General features: G+C 42.3%; 1 protein-coding gene across 1 annotated transcript in view; it reads right to left on the bottom strand.

Moving 5' to 3' along the window:
• Nucleotides 1-5,973, bottom strand: part of TBR1 (T-box brain transcription factor 1) — a 12,169-nt gene extending 6,196 nt beyond the window's left edge. Inside the window, exons 1-4 of the mRNA XM_069733039.1 lie at nt 5,091-5,973; nt 2,549-2,703; nt 2,159-2,280; nt 407-565 (exon numbers count right to left, since the gene is read on the bottom strand). Coding sequence (XP_069589140.1) covers nt 407-565; nt 2,159-2,280; nt 2,549-2,703; nt 5,091-5,782 — 1,128 coding nt within the window. The 5' untranslated portion in view covers nt 5,783-5,973. The remainder of the gene's footprint in view (nt 1-406; nt 566-2,158; nt 2,281-2,548; nt 2,704-5,090) is intronic.
• Between the last annotated feature and the right edge of the window lie 9,720 nt (nt 5,974-15,693).

The raw sequence follows: 15,693 nt of genomic DNA, 5'->3' as shown, positions 1-15,693 counted from the left end.
CTCCGTCCCCGCCATCCTGTAGAATGTAAGCCCGCAAGGGCAGGGTCCTCGCCCCTCTGTATCAGTCTGTCATTGTTAGTTTGCTTACTGTAAGTGATATCTGTAACATGTATGTAACCCCTTCTCATGTACAGCACCGTGGAATCAATGGTGCTATATAAATAAATAAATAATAATAATAATAATAAATAATAATCCTTATATAACATGATTTATACAAACAGTACACTTATTTCTAACTGACCTTTTATGTGTTCACAGCTGTAATGATGATGATGACATTACTACTATTACTTCTACTGAGAATAATATTAGCACCTTTATATATTTTTATCTCAGTCTATCACAAATCTCATTTATCATCCATGCTTTCTTTAGGAGGTAAATGATAGAAGGGTATATTTACATCAGTGTTCTGGTAGGCAGTGACAGCAATAAACTGAGTCTCCGGGAAGGTAAAGGTTTGTACTCTGCCAGGCTGACTGGTATCTTCTGTGCCATCTTCATTCACCTCTACAACATGCAGCCTGGGCTGGTACTTGTGTAAGGATTGCAACACAACCATCTACCAACATACCATAAGAAACCAGTTACCATCAATGTGAAGTATATAGAGAGGCAATGGGATAACTATGTGATAACAATACACATTACAAGATTAGATTGACAGATAGATAGATAGATAGATAGATAGATAGATAGATAGATATAGATAATAAATAGATAAATAGAAAGATAGAAAATCAGGAAAAAAACAGGCAGCACTTCAAAGCTCAAAATGAAAAACCGTGGCTTTACTGATCCATTAGCAGCAACGTTTCGGCAGATTTCTCTGCCTTTCTCAAGCCTTTTCTGATTATCTATCTGTCAATCTATCTATCTACCTATTATCTATCTGTCTATCTATCTATTATCTCATATCTATCTATCTATTATCTATCTATTTAATTATTAGATAGATCGATAGATAAATAGATGAATAGATATATGAGTAGATAGATAGACTAGATAGATAGATAGATAGATAGATAGATAGATAGATAGATAGATAGATGAATAGCTAGATAGATAATAGATAAATTAATAGATAGATAGATAGATAGACAAATAGATAGATGTATAGATAGATAGATAATAGATAAATGAATAGATAGATAGATAGATAGATAGATACATAGATAGATAGATAGATAGATAGATAGATAGATAGATAGATGAATAGATAGATGTATAGATAGATATATAATAGATAGATAGATTAGATAGACTAGATAGATAGATAGATGATAGATAAATAGATATAGATAATAGATAGATAGATGATAGATAGAGATAGATAGATAGATAGATAGATAGATAGATAGATAGATAGATGATAAATTATAGATAAATAGATATAGATAATAAATAGATAGATGATAGATAGATAGAAAGATAGATAAATAGATATAGATAATAGATAGATAGATGATAGATAGATAAATAGATAGATAGACAGATAAATAGATAGATGAATACATAGATAATAGATGATAGATAGATAGATAGATAGATAGATAGATAGATAGATAGATAGATAGATAGATAGATAGATAGATAGATAGATAAAGAGATAGATAGATAGATAGATAGATAGATAGATGCACAGATAAATAGATAAATGAATAGATAGATAATAGATGATAGACAGATAAATAGATAGATAGATAGATAGATAATAGATAGATAGATGATAGATAGATGGATAGATAGATAGATAATAGATGATAGATAGATGATAGATAGATAGATAGATAGATAATAGATTATAGATAGACAGATAGATAGATAATAGATGATAGATAGACAGATAGATAGATAGATAATAGATAGATAAATAAATAGATAGGTGGATAAGATTCTCTGTAAATCTATTTATGAAAACTCAATAATAAACCCTATATAAAGAGAAGACTAATTGCAGCAGATCCTGCACAATGCACACATGCACAGTAATTTATTCCAGGCTAATTTGTGTATCTGCAAGTGTTTGAAATGGATCTTGCAGATGGTGTACAATGACACACATGCTATAAATATAACCCATGCTGGGATCAGTCCTGGGCTGCACACAACTGCTGCTGCTCAGCACAACTTTAATGAGGAGTATTGCACTGACCTGGCCATTGTTGTTGGAGGCCCCTTTATTGTTAGTAAGTTTCATCTTTCCAAAGGAGATTTCCTGTCGCATCCAGTGAGCTCCTGTGTTGGGGGAATCCGGGTGCATGTAGACCCTGTTACCTGTTCCGAAAACATAGGTATATATATGTATATATGTATATATATATATATATGACACAGGAGCCGGCAGTGTGGTGTCTGCGCCTTCATTACAGTCACATGAATGCCGTCATTTGCATATTATTTTCTCGAGCACCCGACTCCTTTCCTCTATCATCTGCTCATAAAATCTCAGCCTTTTTCTCTAGATTACAAAAGCTTCTAATTAAGGTTTCTCACCTAAAAGAGTGTCAGAGATTAAAAAGGGAAAGTGTTAATTGGGACTTGCCTTGTACATTGGTGTCCGCTTTGCCACAAGGAACCCATTTGCCCCCTTGAAATCTCCAGTGATTGGGATCAGCCAGAATCACATCTACAAAAATATTATAATGTGCAGTGGGATCCAAGCCGGAGATGTTGAAACTCAGGAAGGGGAACATTCGCCTAATGCACAGAGGAGACAGGGAGACAGAGGCTTATTGATGATGGGAGGGAAGAAAGCACAAAAAAAGTGTATGTGATGTGTGTCTGTGTGTGTATATATATATATATGTGTGTGTGTGTGTGTGTGAATGTATGTGTGTATATATGTGATGTCTGTGGGTATATATATGTGTGTGGTGTGTGTATATATGTGATGTCTGTATATATATGTATATATATATATATGTACATGTGATGTGTGTACATATGTGTGTATGTGTGTATATATGTGACGTCTGTGTATATATATGTGTGTATGTATGTATGTGTGTATGTGTATATATGTGATGTCTGTATATATATGTGCATGTGATGTGTGTCTGTGTACATATGTGTGTATATATGTGATGTATGTGTATATGTGTGATATCTGTGTGTATATATGTGTGTGTGTGTATATGTGATGCATGTGTATATATATGTGTGTATGTGTGTATATATATTATTATTTATTTATATAGCACCATTGATTCTATGGTGCTGTACATGATATGTGTGTGTGTATATGTGATGCATGTGTATATATATGTGTGTATGTGTGTATATATATTATTATTTATTTATATAGCACCATTGATTCTATGGTGCTGTACATGATATGTGTGTGTGTATATGTATGTGTGTGTATATATATATGTGTGTATGTGTGTATATATGTGATGTCTGTGTGTATATATATGTGATGTCTGTGTGTATAGTGTATATATGTGATGTCTGTGTGTATATATGTGGTGTATATATGTGTGTATGTGATGTTTGTCTATGTGTGAATATGTGTGTGTATATATGTGATGTGTATATGTATATATATGTGTGTATCTCTCTGTGTGTATATACAGTATATGTGATGTGTATGTGTATATATATGTTATATACGTGTATATATGTGTATGTGCAAGCATATGTGTGTATATATATATGATTGTGTGTGTATATGTGTGCATATATATGCATGTATATATATGTTTGTGTGCACATATATAACTTTTTTTAAGTTATCTTTAATAATGTAACTGAAAAAAAAAAAAATAATTCAAATGGTAATAGTATTTTGTATATTTTATTATTATAATATATTAACTGCTATACGTCAGTATATAGTAACAGTGCATATAAATAACATAGGGTGCTTAGTAAACACTGTTCTACTATCTATATAAAAAGGTGAAGAGGTAAAGATGTATATGTATTCTAAATAAAATAATATAAAAGAGTGAATGAAACAAGGGAAAAATTAATAGGTCAAGCCAGATGGGTATATTTAAAATATTAATTTTAATCTTGTTTATTTATGGAGAAACAAAAATACAAAATAAACAACAACAACAACGAAAATGTTAAAGAACTAAAATAAAAACAGAAAATATGAAAAATGTACACAATATAAAAGTATATAAAGCTGATAGATACATAGATAATAGATAGATAGATAGATAGATAGATTATGTAATAATAAAGGTGTGAGGAAAAACTAGATAAATAAAAAAAGAACAACAACACAAATGTTAAAGCATTTAAATATTTTTTTTTTTAAATATGCAATTAAAAGTATATAAAACAGATAGATAGATAGATAGATAGATAGATGCATGGATGATATAATAATATAGGTGTGAGGAAAAAATAAATATCACTATTATTATTAATATTAATATTATACAGTACTGCCTGTGTCAAAATATTTCAAAAGTTATTTTTTCATGTCTAGATGTATGATAGATAATATTCTTTAATATTAGCAATGGTGCTATTGAGAAAAAACCCAATAGTAATAATAACAAGAACAAATAAATAATAGATAATAATAATAATAAGAAGAAGAAGAAGAAGAAGAAGAAGAAAAGAAGAAGAAGGAAGAGGAGAAGAATGATGATAATAATAATAATAATAATAAGAAGAAGAAGAAGAAGAAGGAGGAGGAGGAGGGGAAGAAGAAGAAGAAAAAGAAGAAGAAGAAAAGAAGAAGAAGAAGAAGGAGGAGGAGAAGAATGATGATAAGAAGAAGAAGAAGAAGAAGAAGAAGAAGAAGAAGAAGAAGAAGAAGAAGAAGAAGAAGAAGAAGAAGAAGAAGAAGAAGAAAAGAAGAAGAAGAAGGAGGAGAAGAATGATGATAATAATAATAATAATAAGAAGAAGAAGAAGAAGAAGAAGGAGGAGAAGAATGATGATAATAATAATAATAATAATAATAATAATAATAAAAGAAGAGAGGAGAAGAAGAAGCATGCTAGTAATAATAGTGATGAATGATGATAATGATGATGGTGGTGGTGGCAGTAGCCTGGCCTGGAGAGCAGCAGTTGCAGGCACTGCCGGCCCGGGGCTATGCCGGCCGGCTCGGTACCCACCTGCCCTGCTTGGTGATGATCATTTCGGTCTGGTGCCGGTGGAACTTGAGCCACAGCGGTCGGTTGCACAGGTAGACCTGCGCCTTGCCCGGGACCAGTGCCGGCTGCGCGGCGGAGAACTGGTAGAAGGGGGCAGCCTGGTAGGAGTGCCCGTACTGCTGGGTGTAGGGGTAGCCGCTGCCGGGGTAGCCGCTGCCCGGGGAGCCATTGCCCAGGAGGCTGTTGTAGGCTCCGTTGGTGATGACCGGGTGGTGGGCCATGTAGCGGCCGGGGCTCCCGATGGAGAAGGCTGGGTGAGCCGGTCCATGCTGACTTGGGTAGGGGAACATAGTAGTTGGAGCTGCAGAAGACTGGGACTGACTGGACTGAGGGAGGAGATAGCGATCTGCTGCAGATCCATCGAAATTATGACGAATCTCAGAGACCCCATCCAAGACAGGAGACAGCTTACTCCTCTGTCCATCCCCTGGTGCCTCCTTGGAGTCGGGGAAGTTCTCTGGATCTGACTGATTCGTCATCCCCCTGGTAGTTTTTTTCAGAGGTGAACTTCTCTCCAGGTTGTCAGGAGTGGAGATAATGGGATGTTCATGCAAGGCGAGGTCTGAGGCTCCTGGATGGGGGTAGCTGCTGCTCACACTCAGGAATTTCTTGGAGAGCATCATAGAGGGGGAGATGCAAGGACCCAACTGCATAGCTGGCAGCACACTAACCCCTCAGCCCTTAGAGCACCCATCCAGGGGAACAATTAATGCCTCCTAGTCTCCAGCCCTTGGTTGCAGCCTCTCACATCTACTTTTTTTCTGGGGGCTCACAGATTGGCCAATTGACTCCATGGAGCAGTGAGACAACATTGTGATCCTGCTGCATGAAGATCTGATGAAACAGCTCCTGCCATTGGTTAACTGCTGACAGTAATTTAATTAGATAGGCATTAATTAGGATAATCACCTGGCTCCTGGATGGCAAGTTGAGGGGAACAGTTTATTATTGTGAGGAGGTGTCTTGTGTTTGTCTGTGCAGTTGGAAGAAGGATCTCAGCACCTTTTTGCCTGGAGACCTTGTGAAGGACTGCAAAGAATGATGTCTTCTTAGTGGCACACTGGTGCAGCCTCTTCATTTTCTGTAGGGAGGAGGCTTTATTATGGTGGAACTGGTTAGCTGCACATTGTTCCACCTTCTCCAGTGCAGTCACAATGGTCAGTGATAGGACATGGTAATTTTTTTTTAGGATCTTAGTATAGAAGCATCTTTAACTCTCAGCTGCAATTGTTTCTGCTGCTTCTTCTTCCTTCTCCTAAGCAAGTATCTAGCATCTGCTGGGGCTGTGTGATCTCAGGCGAGAGAAGAATACCGAGTCCTTGGATAGGATCTGAAATAATTATAAGCTGCTGACTTGAAGTGACTTGATGCATTTGTAGTGATGTTTATGACATCTCCGATAAATAAATATTTCATCTGTGTCCCTAATGCAAGAGGAGAGAAAACCTTAGACCTGTGTGAGCTTCAAACTGGAAGAAACTGAGGTCTTTGTTCCATCAGGGTATAACAACGTCCCCCAGATTTATAGAGGGACTCTGCAAGACCAGACCCAAAAGGCACAATCTGCCCCAAAGTGGGCAACACGAGTGGAAGCAACATCATATTATTAGTGGAATTTATTTATTATTTTTGAAACATTATAAATTGTTGTAGGAAATTGTTTTGCTGATTCCTTCTTTTTTTTGGTCAGGCTCAAGATATAGGATATAGGAGCAAATAAACAACTACTCCAAGCAGGTCACTTGCAAGTTGAGGCGCCTTCTCTTTTTAAGGGCTCTTTCACGCGACCGCATTTTCAGGCCGAGTGCTGTCCACGTAAAAAAAAAGGACCCAATAGGACCATTATTATTCAATGGGGCAGTGCAAACGAGCATTTTTTCACTGAATTATTCTGCGTGTGAAAAAATATTGCAACATGAGCTAGTTTCTACCATAAATCGGATGAGACTCACCCATTCATGAGTATGCAAATAAAAATTGAACGCCAAACAGAGCCAAAGTAAAGCATCCGATTTTTATGAATACATTGTAGCTTTATGGATACTTTATAACTTTATGGATACTTTGTAAAACTGTAAATGGTCCTGTAAATAATAATTTAAAAAAAATGGTTTGCACCCGGATGACAAGTGAGGAAAAAAATCATCCCACGCTGAATGAAACTCTGATCGTTTTTTAATAAACCTGTGTGAATCTACCCGCATTGTAATAAGCAGCTGTCAGTAATCTTCATGACTGTTTCAGTAATTATATATGGGAAAAAAACGGAACACAAAAGCAAATATTAATTTATGGCCAAAGAGCTTGACCAGTTTTCCCCAAATTTGGCACTTCCAAAGGTTTCACACCAGGTTTCAGCTTAGTAGTACCTATCATTATTGACATATTCACCAAAAACAAAAGAATACAAAAGCGCTGGTAGGACCGACCTACCATTCTCAATATATTGGCAAAAAAAACAAACAGAATGCGAAAGCAAATATTAATTTAAGCCCAAACAACTGGACCAATCTGCACCAAATATGGCGCATGGATAAATCAGGAGCTTACAAAGGTAGGACCTACCATTTTCAAAATAGTTGCAAAAAAAACCCCCCACGGAATACCAAGACAACCGGGTTTCAGTTCTCTAGGACCTACTGTTCTAAACAAATTTGCCAAAAAATTAAAAATAAATAGAAAGCAAAAGCAAAATATTAATTTTATTGTCCTCAGGATACTACCAGAGAGACGTAACATTTTTGCACATAATAATAATAATAATCTTTATATAGCGCTAACATATTCCGCAGAGCTTTACAGTTTGCACACATTATCATCACTGTCCCCATTGGGGCTCACAATTTAGAATCCCTATCAGTATGTCTTTGGAATGTGGGAGGAAACCAGAGTACCCGGAGGAAACCCACGCAAACACGGAGAGAACATACAAACTCTTTGCAGATGTTGTCCTGGGTGGGATTAGAACCCAGGACCCCAGCGCTGCAAGGCTGCTGTGCTAACCACTGCGCCACCGTGCTACCCATGCATAACAACTTGGCTTAATATCAGTAGTAACGGTTTTAACCACACACACAAACAACAGACAGTTAAGCTTTTTGTGACGTAGCAACGATCCCGCTAACGATCTCGTTATGTGTGACAGCGACCAACGATCAGGCCCCTGCTGGGAGATCGTTGGTCGCTGGGGAATGATCAGGACCATTTTTTGGTCACTGATCACCCACTGTCATCGCTGGATCGGCGTGTGTGATGCTGATCCAGCGATGTGTTCACTGGTAACCAGGGTAAATATCGGGTTACTAAGCGCAGGGCCGCACTTAGTAACCCGATATTTACCCTGGTTACCATTGTAAAAGTAAAAATGGTAACCAGGGTAAATATCGGGTTACTAAGCGCGGCCCTGCACTTAGTAACCCGATGTTTACCCTGGTTACCCGGTGACTTCGGCATCATTGAAGACAGTTTCAACGATGCCGAAGTCGTTCCCCTGATCGTTGGTCGCTGGAGAGAGCTGTCTGTGTGACAGCTCCCCAGAGACCACACAACGACTTACCAACGATCACGGCCAGGTCGTATCGCTGGTCGTAATCGTTGGTAAGTCGTTTAGTGTAACGGTACCTTTAAACCAAATTGATAGTGCAAAGCCGGATAATTCTACTAGTTCCCTATATAATAGCAGCTCTGGAGCAGCTTTTCTTTAGGGCAGTCCCACACGTACAGATAATTCCGGTAATTCGTGTCCGTGTGCCCGTGCATTCCTGTGGCATATCAGTGTGGCACACGTGTGCCGCCCGTGTGCCGATTGGGGACCACACGCACCGTGCAGGAGACAGCGCTAGAGATAAGCGCTGTCCCCTGCATCTGGTGCTGAAGCCGCGATTCATATCTTCTCTGCAGCAGCGTTTGCTGTAGAGAAGATATGAAAAATCCTTTTTTTTTGTTTCTCGTTTTTAAAATAAAGATCCCTGTCACCACCCCCTCCCACCCCCTGTTCGCCCGCCCGCTGTTATTAAAATACTCACCCGACTCCCTCGCAGTGTCCTGTCCTGGCCACAGCTTCTCCTGTATGCTGTCACGTGGGGCTGCCCATTACAGAAATGAATATGCGGCTCCAAACGCTGCTGCAGAGAAGATATCAAGCCTGATTGACAGCTCTTCAGTGTCCCTCCTCCCTGCTGCTGAATCTCCAGCCACCTAGCCTGATTGACAGCTCTTCAGTGTCTCTCCTCCCTGCTGTTCTGAATCTCCACCCATCTAGCCCGACTGACAGCTCCTCAGTGTCTCTCCTCCCTGCTGCTGCTGAATCTCCAGCCACCTAGCCTGATTGACAACTCTTCAGTGTCCCTCCTCCCTGCTGCTGAATCTCCAGCCACCTAGCCTGATAGACAGCTCTTCACTGTCCCTCCTCCCTGCTGCTGAATCTCCAGCCACCTAGCCTGATAGACAGCTCTTCACTGTCCCTCCTCCCTGCTGCTGAATCTCCAGCCACCTAGCCTGATTGACAGCTCTTCACTGTCCCTCCTCCCTGCTGCTGAATCTCCAGCCACCTAGCCTGATTGACAGCTCTTCAGTGTCTCTCCTCCCTGCTGTTCTGAATCTCCACCCATCTAGCCCGACTGACAGCTCCTCAGTGTCTCTCCTCCCTGCTGCTGCTGAATCTCCAGCCACCTAGCCTGATTGACAACTCTTCAGTGTCCCTCCTCCCTGCTGCTGAATCTCCAGCCACCTAGCCTGATAGACAGCTCTTCACTGTCCCTCCTCCCTGCTGCTGAATCTCCAGCCACCTAGCCTGATAGACAGCTCTTCACTGTCCCTCCTCCCTGCTGCTGAATCTCCAGCCACCTAGCCTGATTGACAGCTCTTCACTGTCCCTCCTCCCTGCTGCTGAATCTCCAGCCACCTAGCCTGATTGACAGCTCTTCAGTGTCTCTCCTCCCTGCTGTTCTGAATCTCCACCCATCTAGCCCGACTGACAGCTCCTCAGTGTCTCTCCTCCCTGCTGCTGCTGAATCTCCAGCCACCTAGCCTGATAGACAGCTCTTCACTGTCCCTCCTCCCTGCTACTGAATCTCCAGCCACCTAGCCTCATTGACAGCTCTTCAGTGTCCCTTCTCCCTGCTGCTGAATCTCCAGCCACCTAGCCTGATAGACAGCTCTTCACTGTCTCTCCTCCCTGCTGCTGAATCTCCAGCCATCTAGCCTGACTGACAACTCTTCAGTGTCCCTCCTCCCTGCTGCTGAATCTCCAGCCACCTAGCCTGATAGACAGCTCTTCACTGTCTCTCCTCCCTGCTGCTGAATCTCCACCCATCTAGCCCAACTGAAAGCTCCTCAGTGTCTCTCCTCCCTGATGCTGCTGAATCTCCAGCCACCTAGCCTGACTGACAACTCTTCAGTGTCCCTCCTCCCTGCTGCTGAATCTCCAGCCACCTAGCCTGAAAGACAGCTCTTCACTGTCCCTCCTCCCTGCTGCTGAATCTCCAGCCACCTAGCCTGATAGACAGCTCTTCACTGTCCCTCCTCCCTGCTGCAGAATCTCCAGCCACCTAGCCTCATTGATAGCTCTTCAGTGTCCCTCCTCCCTGCTGCTGAATCTCCAGCCACCTAGCCTGATTGACAGCTCTTCACTGTCTCTCCTCCCTGCTGCTGAATCTCCAGCCACCTAGCCTGATAGACAGCTCTGCACTGTCTCTCTCTGCTGCTGAATTTCCAGCCACCTAGCCTCATTGACAGCTCTTCAGTGTCCCTCCTCCCTGCTGCTGAATCTCCAGCCACCTAGCCTGATTGACAGCTCTTCAGTGTCCCTCCTCCCTGCTGCTGCTGAATCTCCAGCCACCTAGCCTGATTGACAGCTCTTCAGTGTCTCTCCTCCCTGCTGTTCTGAATCTCCACCCATCTAGCCCGACTGACAGCTCCTCAGTGTCTCTCCTCCCTGCTGCTGCTGAATCTCCAGCCACCTAGCCTGATTGACAACTCTTCAGTGTCCCTCCTCCCTGCTGCTGAATCTCCAGCCACCTAGCCTGATAGACAGCTCTTCACTGTCCCTCCTCCCTGCTGCTGAATCTCCAGCCACCTAGCCTGATAGACAGCTCTTCACTGTCCCTCCTCCCTGCTGCAGAATCTCCAGCCACCTAGCCTCATTGATAGCTCTTCAGTGTCCCTCCTCCCTGCTGCTGAATCTCCAGCCACCTAGCCTGATAGACAGCTCTTCACTGTCCCTCCTCCCTGCTGCAGAATCTCCAGCCACCTAGCCTCATTGATAGCTCTTCAGTGTCCCTCCTCCCTGCTGCTGAATCTCCAGCCACCTAGCCTGATAGACAGCTCTGCACTGTCTCTCCTCCCTGCTGCTGAATTTCCAGCCACCTAGCCTCATTGACAGCTCTTCAGTGTCCCTCCTCCCTGCTGCCGAATCTCCAGCCACCTAGCCTGATTGACAGCTCTTCAGTGTCCCTCCTCCCTGCTGCTGCTGAATCTCCAGCCACCTAGCCTGATTGACAGCTCTTCAGTGTCTCTCCTCCCTGCTGTTCTGAATCTCCACCCATCTAGCCCGACTGACAGCTCCTCAGTGTCTCTCCTCCCTGCTGCTGCTGAATCTCCAGCCACCTAGCCTGATTGACAACTCTTCAGTGTCCCTCCTCCCTGCTGCTGAATCTCCAGCCACCTAGCCTGATAGACAGCTCTTCACTGTCCCTCCTCCCTGCTACTGAATCTCCAGCCACCTAGCCTCATTGACAGCTCTTCAGTGTCCCTCCTCCCTGCTGCTGAATCTCCAGCCACCTAGCCTGATAGACAGCTCTTCACTGTCTCTCCTCCCTGCTGCTGAATCTCCAGCCATCTAGCCTGATTAACAGCTCTTCACTGTCCCTCCTGCCTGCTGCTGAATCTCCAGCCACCTAGCCTCATTGACAGCTCTTCAGTGTCCCTTCTCCCTGCTGCTGAATCTCCAGCCACCTAGCCTCATTGATAGCTCTTCACTGTTCCTCCTCGCTGCTGCTGCAGAATCTCCACCCATCTAACCCGACTGACAGTTCCTCAGTGTCCTTCCTCTCTGCTGCTGCTGAATCTCCACTCCTCTAGTCTGCTACTGCTGAGATCTAACACTACTAAGTATGAGCTGCACCTGTAGTTAGGCTTGGTGGGAAGAGATAGGATAGACTTGTACTCATAAGTACTTTCATTGTTTAGCTGGACTCATGCGACGCTAATTTTAATATCACAATTATACACAGTTTTAAAGGTTTACTATTTAACAATTATAGGATTTTTGCAATCCCTTGAATGGTTTGCGATGCCCCTTCGCACTATGGTGCTCTAGGCAGGTGGATATTTTGGTTACATAACTGTGCAAAGAAACTTTCAAAAAACTTTTCCCAGTTCTATTTTGTTTAAGATATCTTCACCTTTAACTTGTTACTGGAGACATGATAGGAGTTTTCGATCCTTTGCGCATTTTGTGTATTGTAAAATACAAATAAAATTGATAATTTATATATTTTTTAACTGCCTGTAAGTTACAATAACTGGCAGTAATACTCGTCACAATGATAGAAATGCAATAGGGACCCTGACGGGGAGGAGTTAGTACAATTAATGAAGTGTAAATTAGGTAGAAAACATATTTGCCTCAGGGAGCTGAGAGGAGATGTATCGGATGCCAAAGAAACTGTAAATTCTGTGCAGTGCGCTTTTTATGGAAAGAGTAGCAATGTAATTATAGCTTCGAGTGGAGGGAAAACGACAAAAACAGTAATGCATGGTAATATGAGAACAGACATCATTGTATCATATAAGCAATATATTTAACATAGACCTTCCTGGATCTGCGGCAGTTTAGTTCTGGATTAATTAAAATAGAGATGAATTATATTTTTATTTAATAATTATATTAGATTAAGTTGTCAACCTAGAGTGTAATTATAGGGGGTGCAGACATAGCGGTTGTACCCATCTCTGACGTACGAAGGCGCACAATGACCCCTAATGCCGTGGAAGAGGAGTCCGGTATTAAAAAGGGTTTGTAATAGGACCTGCACACAGATAAGATATTGAACATGATAATAAAGGTTGCGGCCCTGCTGGGAGCCTTGTAGATTCTGTGACACTGGGATATCTAATCTTCTCCTCGACTCCCCAATGATGTGTTCATGACTTTTGTGGTAGTATCCTTCTTGGAGTTAGTTTTTCTCAGCCTTTCTTTAGAGGGTATGGGTTCCATAACAATTTGGAATTTCCCAAAGTACTTAGTAAATTCACAGCACTAGGGCTCATTCACATTTCCTCCTTGGCTTCAGTCAGCGTTTCATCAGAGTTTAGTCTGATCAGGATTTTCTTCTATGTGGGTATTAAGCAAGAAAAAAAGTTTCTTCACCTTCTCCTATCTGTCTGTGAAATCAGACCGCACTCACATGGCATCTGAGTACTGTCTGATTTTTTTCCACAGACCCATAGATTTGCATTGCAGATTTGGTTCCCACACTCGGATCAATATTGGACATGTCTCTGCAATTTTGTGAAACCTCTCAGATATGTGAAAGATCCCATTCACTTATTTTATACACAGTGGACCATTCCCTATTATTACAGACCCTCTCATCTCTTGGCATCACAGACTTAGCCCTATCCTGGATCTCATCATACCTTTCAGCGTCTCCCACTCACACACCACCTCCTCACCTCACCCCCTGTCTGAGTCCCACAAGGTTCAGTCCTAGGGCCCCTGCTCTTCTCCGTTTACACCATTGGCCTGGGTCAGCTCATAGAATCTCACGGTTTTCAGTATCATCTCTATGCTGATGACACACATATCTACATCTCTGGACCAGATATCACCTCCCTACTAACCAGAATCCCTCAATGTCTGTCCACTATTTCATCCTTCTTCTCCGCTAGATTTCTAAAACTTAACATGGACAAAACAGAATTCATCATCTTGCACCCATCTCACGCAATGCCCCCAATGGACCTATCCATAAAGTAAATGGCTGCCCACTCTCCCTAGTCCCACAAGCTCGCTGCCTCGGGGTAATCTTTGACACTGATCTCTCTTTCAAACTACATATACAAGCTCTTTCCACTTCCTGACGACTTCAACTCAAAAATATTTCACGGATCCGTACATTCCTCAGCCAAGAATCTGCAAAAACCCTAGTCCATGCCCTCATCATTTCTCGCCTTAACTACTGCAACCTCCTGCTCTGTGGCCTTCCCTCGAACACTCTCGCACCCCTCCAATCTATTCTAAACTCTGCTGCCCGACTAATCCACCTGTCCCCCCGCTATTCCCCGGCCTCTCCCCTCTGTCAATCCCTGCACTGGCTCCCCATTACCCAAAAACTCCAGTTCAAAACCGTAACCATGATATACAAAGTCATCCACAACCTGTGTCCTCTGTATATCTGCGACCTTGTCTCCCAGTACTTACCTGCACGCAACCGCCGATCCTCTCAAGATCTCCTTCCCCTCTTCCCACAATCGCATACAAAATTTCTCTCGCGCATCACCCCTACTCTGGAATTCTCTACCACAACATGTCAGACTCTCAGCTACCATCGAAACCTTCAAAAAGAACCTGAAGACCTACCTCTTCCGACAAGCCTACAACCTGCAGTAACCACCGATCCACCAAACCGCTACACAACCAGCTCTACCCTCGCCTACTGTATTCTTACCCATCCCTTGTAGATTGTGAGCCCTCGTGGGCAGGGTCCTCTCTCCTCCTGTACCAATCGTGACTTGTATTATTTAAGATTATTGTACTTGTTTTTATTATGCATACCCCTCCTCACATGTAAAGCGCCATGGAATAAATGGCGCTATAATAATAAATAATAATAATTATAGAGAAAGAAACTGGAGCGCACTCACTGATCATCCGGTGCAGGGAACTTTATTCAAACGCTGTGCTGTACATCTTCACGACCGGGAGTGCTATACAAAGAGTGCGGCAAAGCTGGACGACGGCCGTTTCGCGCCTGGCTGACGCTTCAACGGGTCAGTGAGGGAGTGGACAGAGGCGCCGGGAGAAATAGGGCCAGGTGAGAAAACCACTCCTCCCCCTACTTTCTCCCATTGTACACCGCACCCTCCTCACTGCGTGACGAGACATTTAAAACATTAATTTAAAAACAATTATAAAACGCACCAATTTCACAATAACAGATTACAAAACTAAATAGAAAGATAACACCGACTAACACATATGACTGGCAACTTGTTATGAAATAACACCGATTAATGTTTTATCAAATACCTTAGTGCTTTTACTAAAGCTGTCGCGCCTAAGGGACCAAAATAGGAACGACTTATAAAAAAATGGACATGTCGACCCTGTCATTAAACCCTAACGGACCCATAGCATTCGTTTGCATAATCCATCTTGCTTCTCTCCTTAATAGCATATTGTGTAAGTCACCCCCCCGAGGGGGGAGGGTAACTCTCTCTATGCCTGCAAATGTTAAAACACTAGAATCTCCACTATGTGCCTCGCGAACGTGATCAATTAAACGTGGTACTCCTTTAACAGTGGCGATGGTGTTACAATGTTCCCGAAAACGTGTATGTA

Source organism: Ranitomeya imitator, chromosome 7 (genome assembly GCF_032444005.1).
Source record: "Ranitomeya imitator isolate aRanImi1 chromosome 7, aRanImi1.pri, whole genome shotgun sequence".
Classification (NCBI taxonomy): domain Eukaryota; kingdom Metazoa; phylum Chordata; class Amphibia; order Anura; family Dendrobatidae; genus Ranitomeya; species Ranitomeya imitator.
The sequence above is the reverse complement of the archived record's forward strand: the minus strand, read 5'-3'. Positions and strand labels throughout refer to the sequence as shown.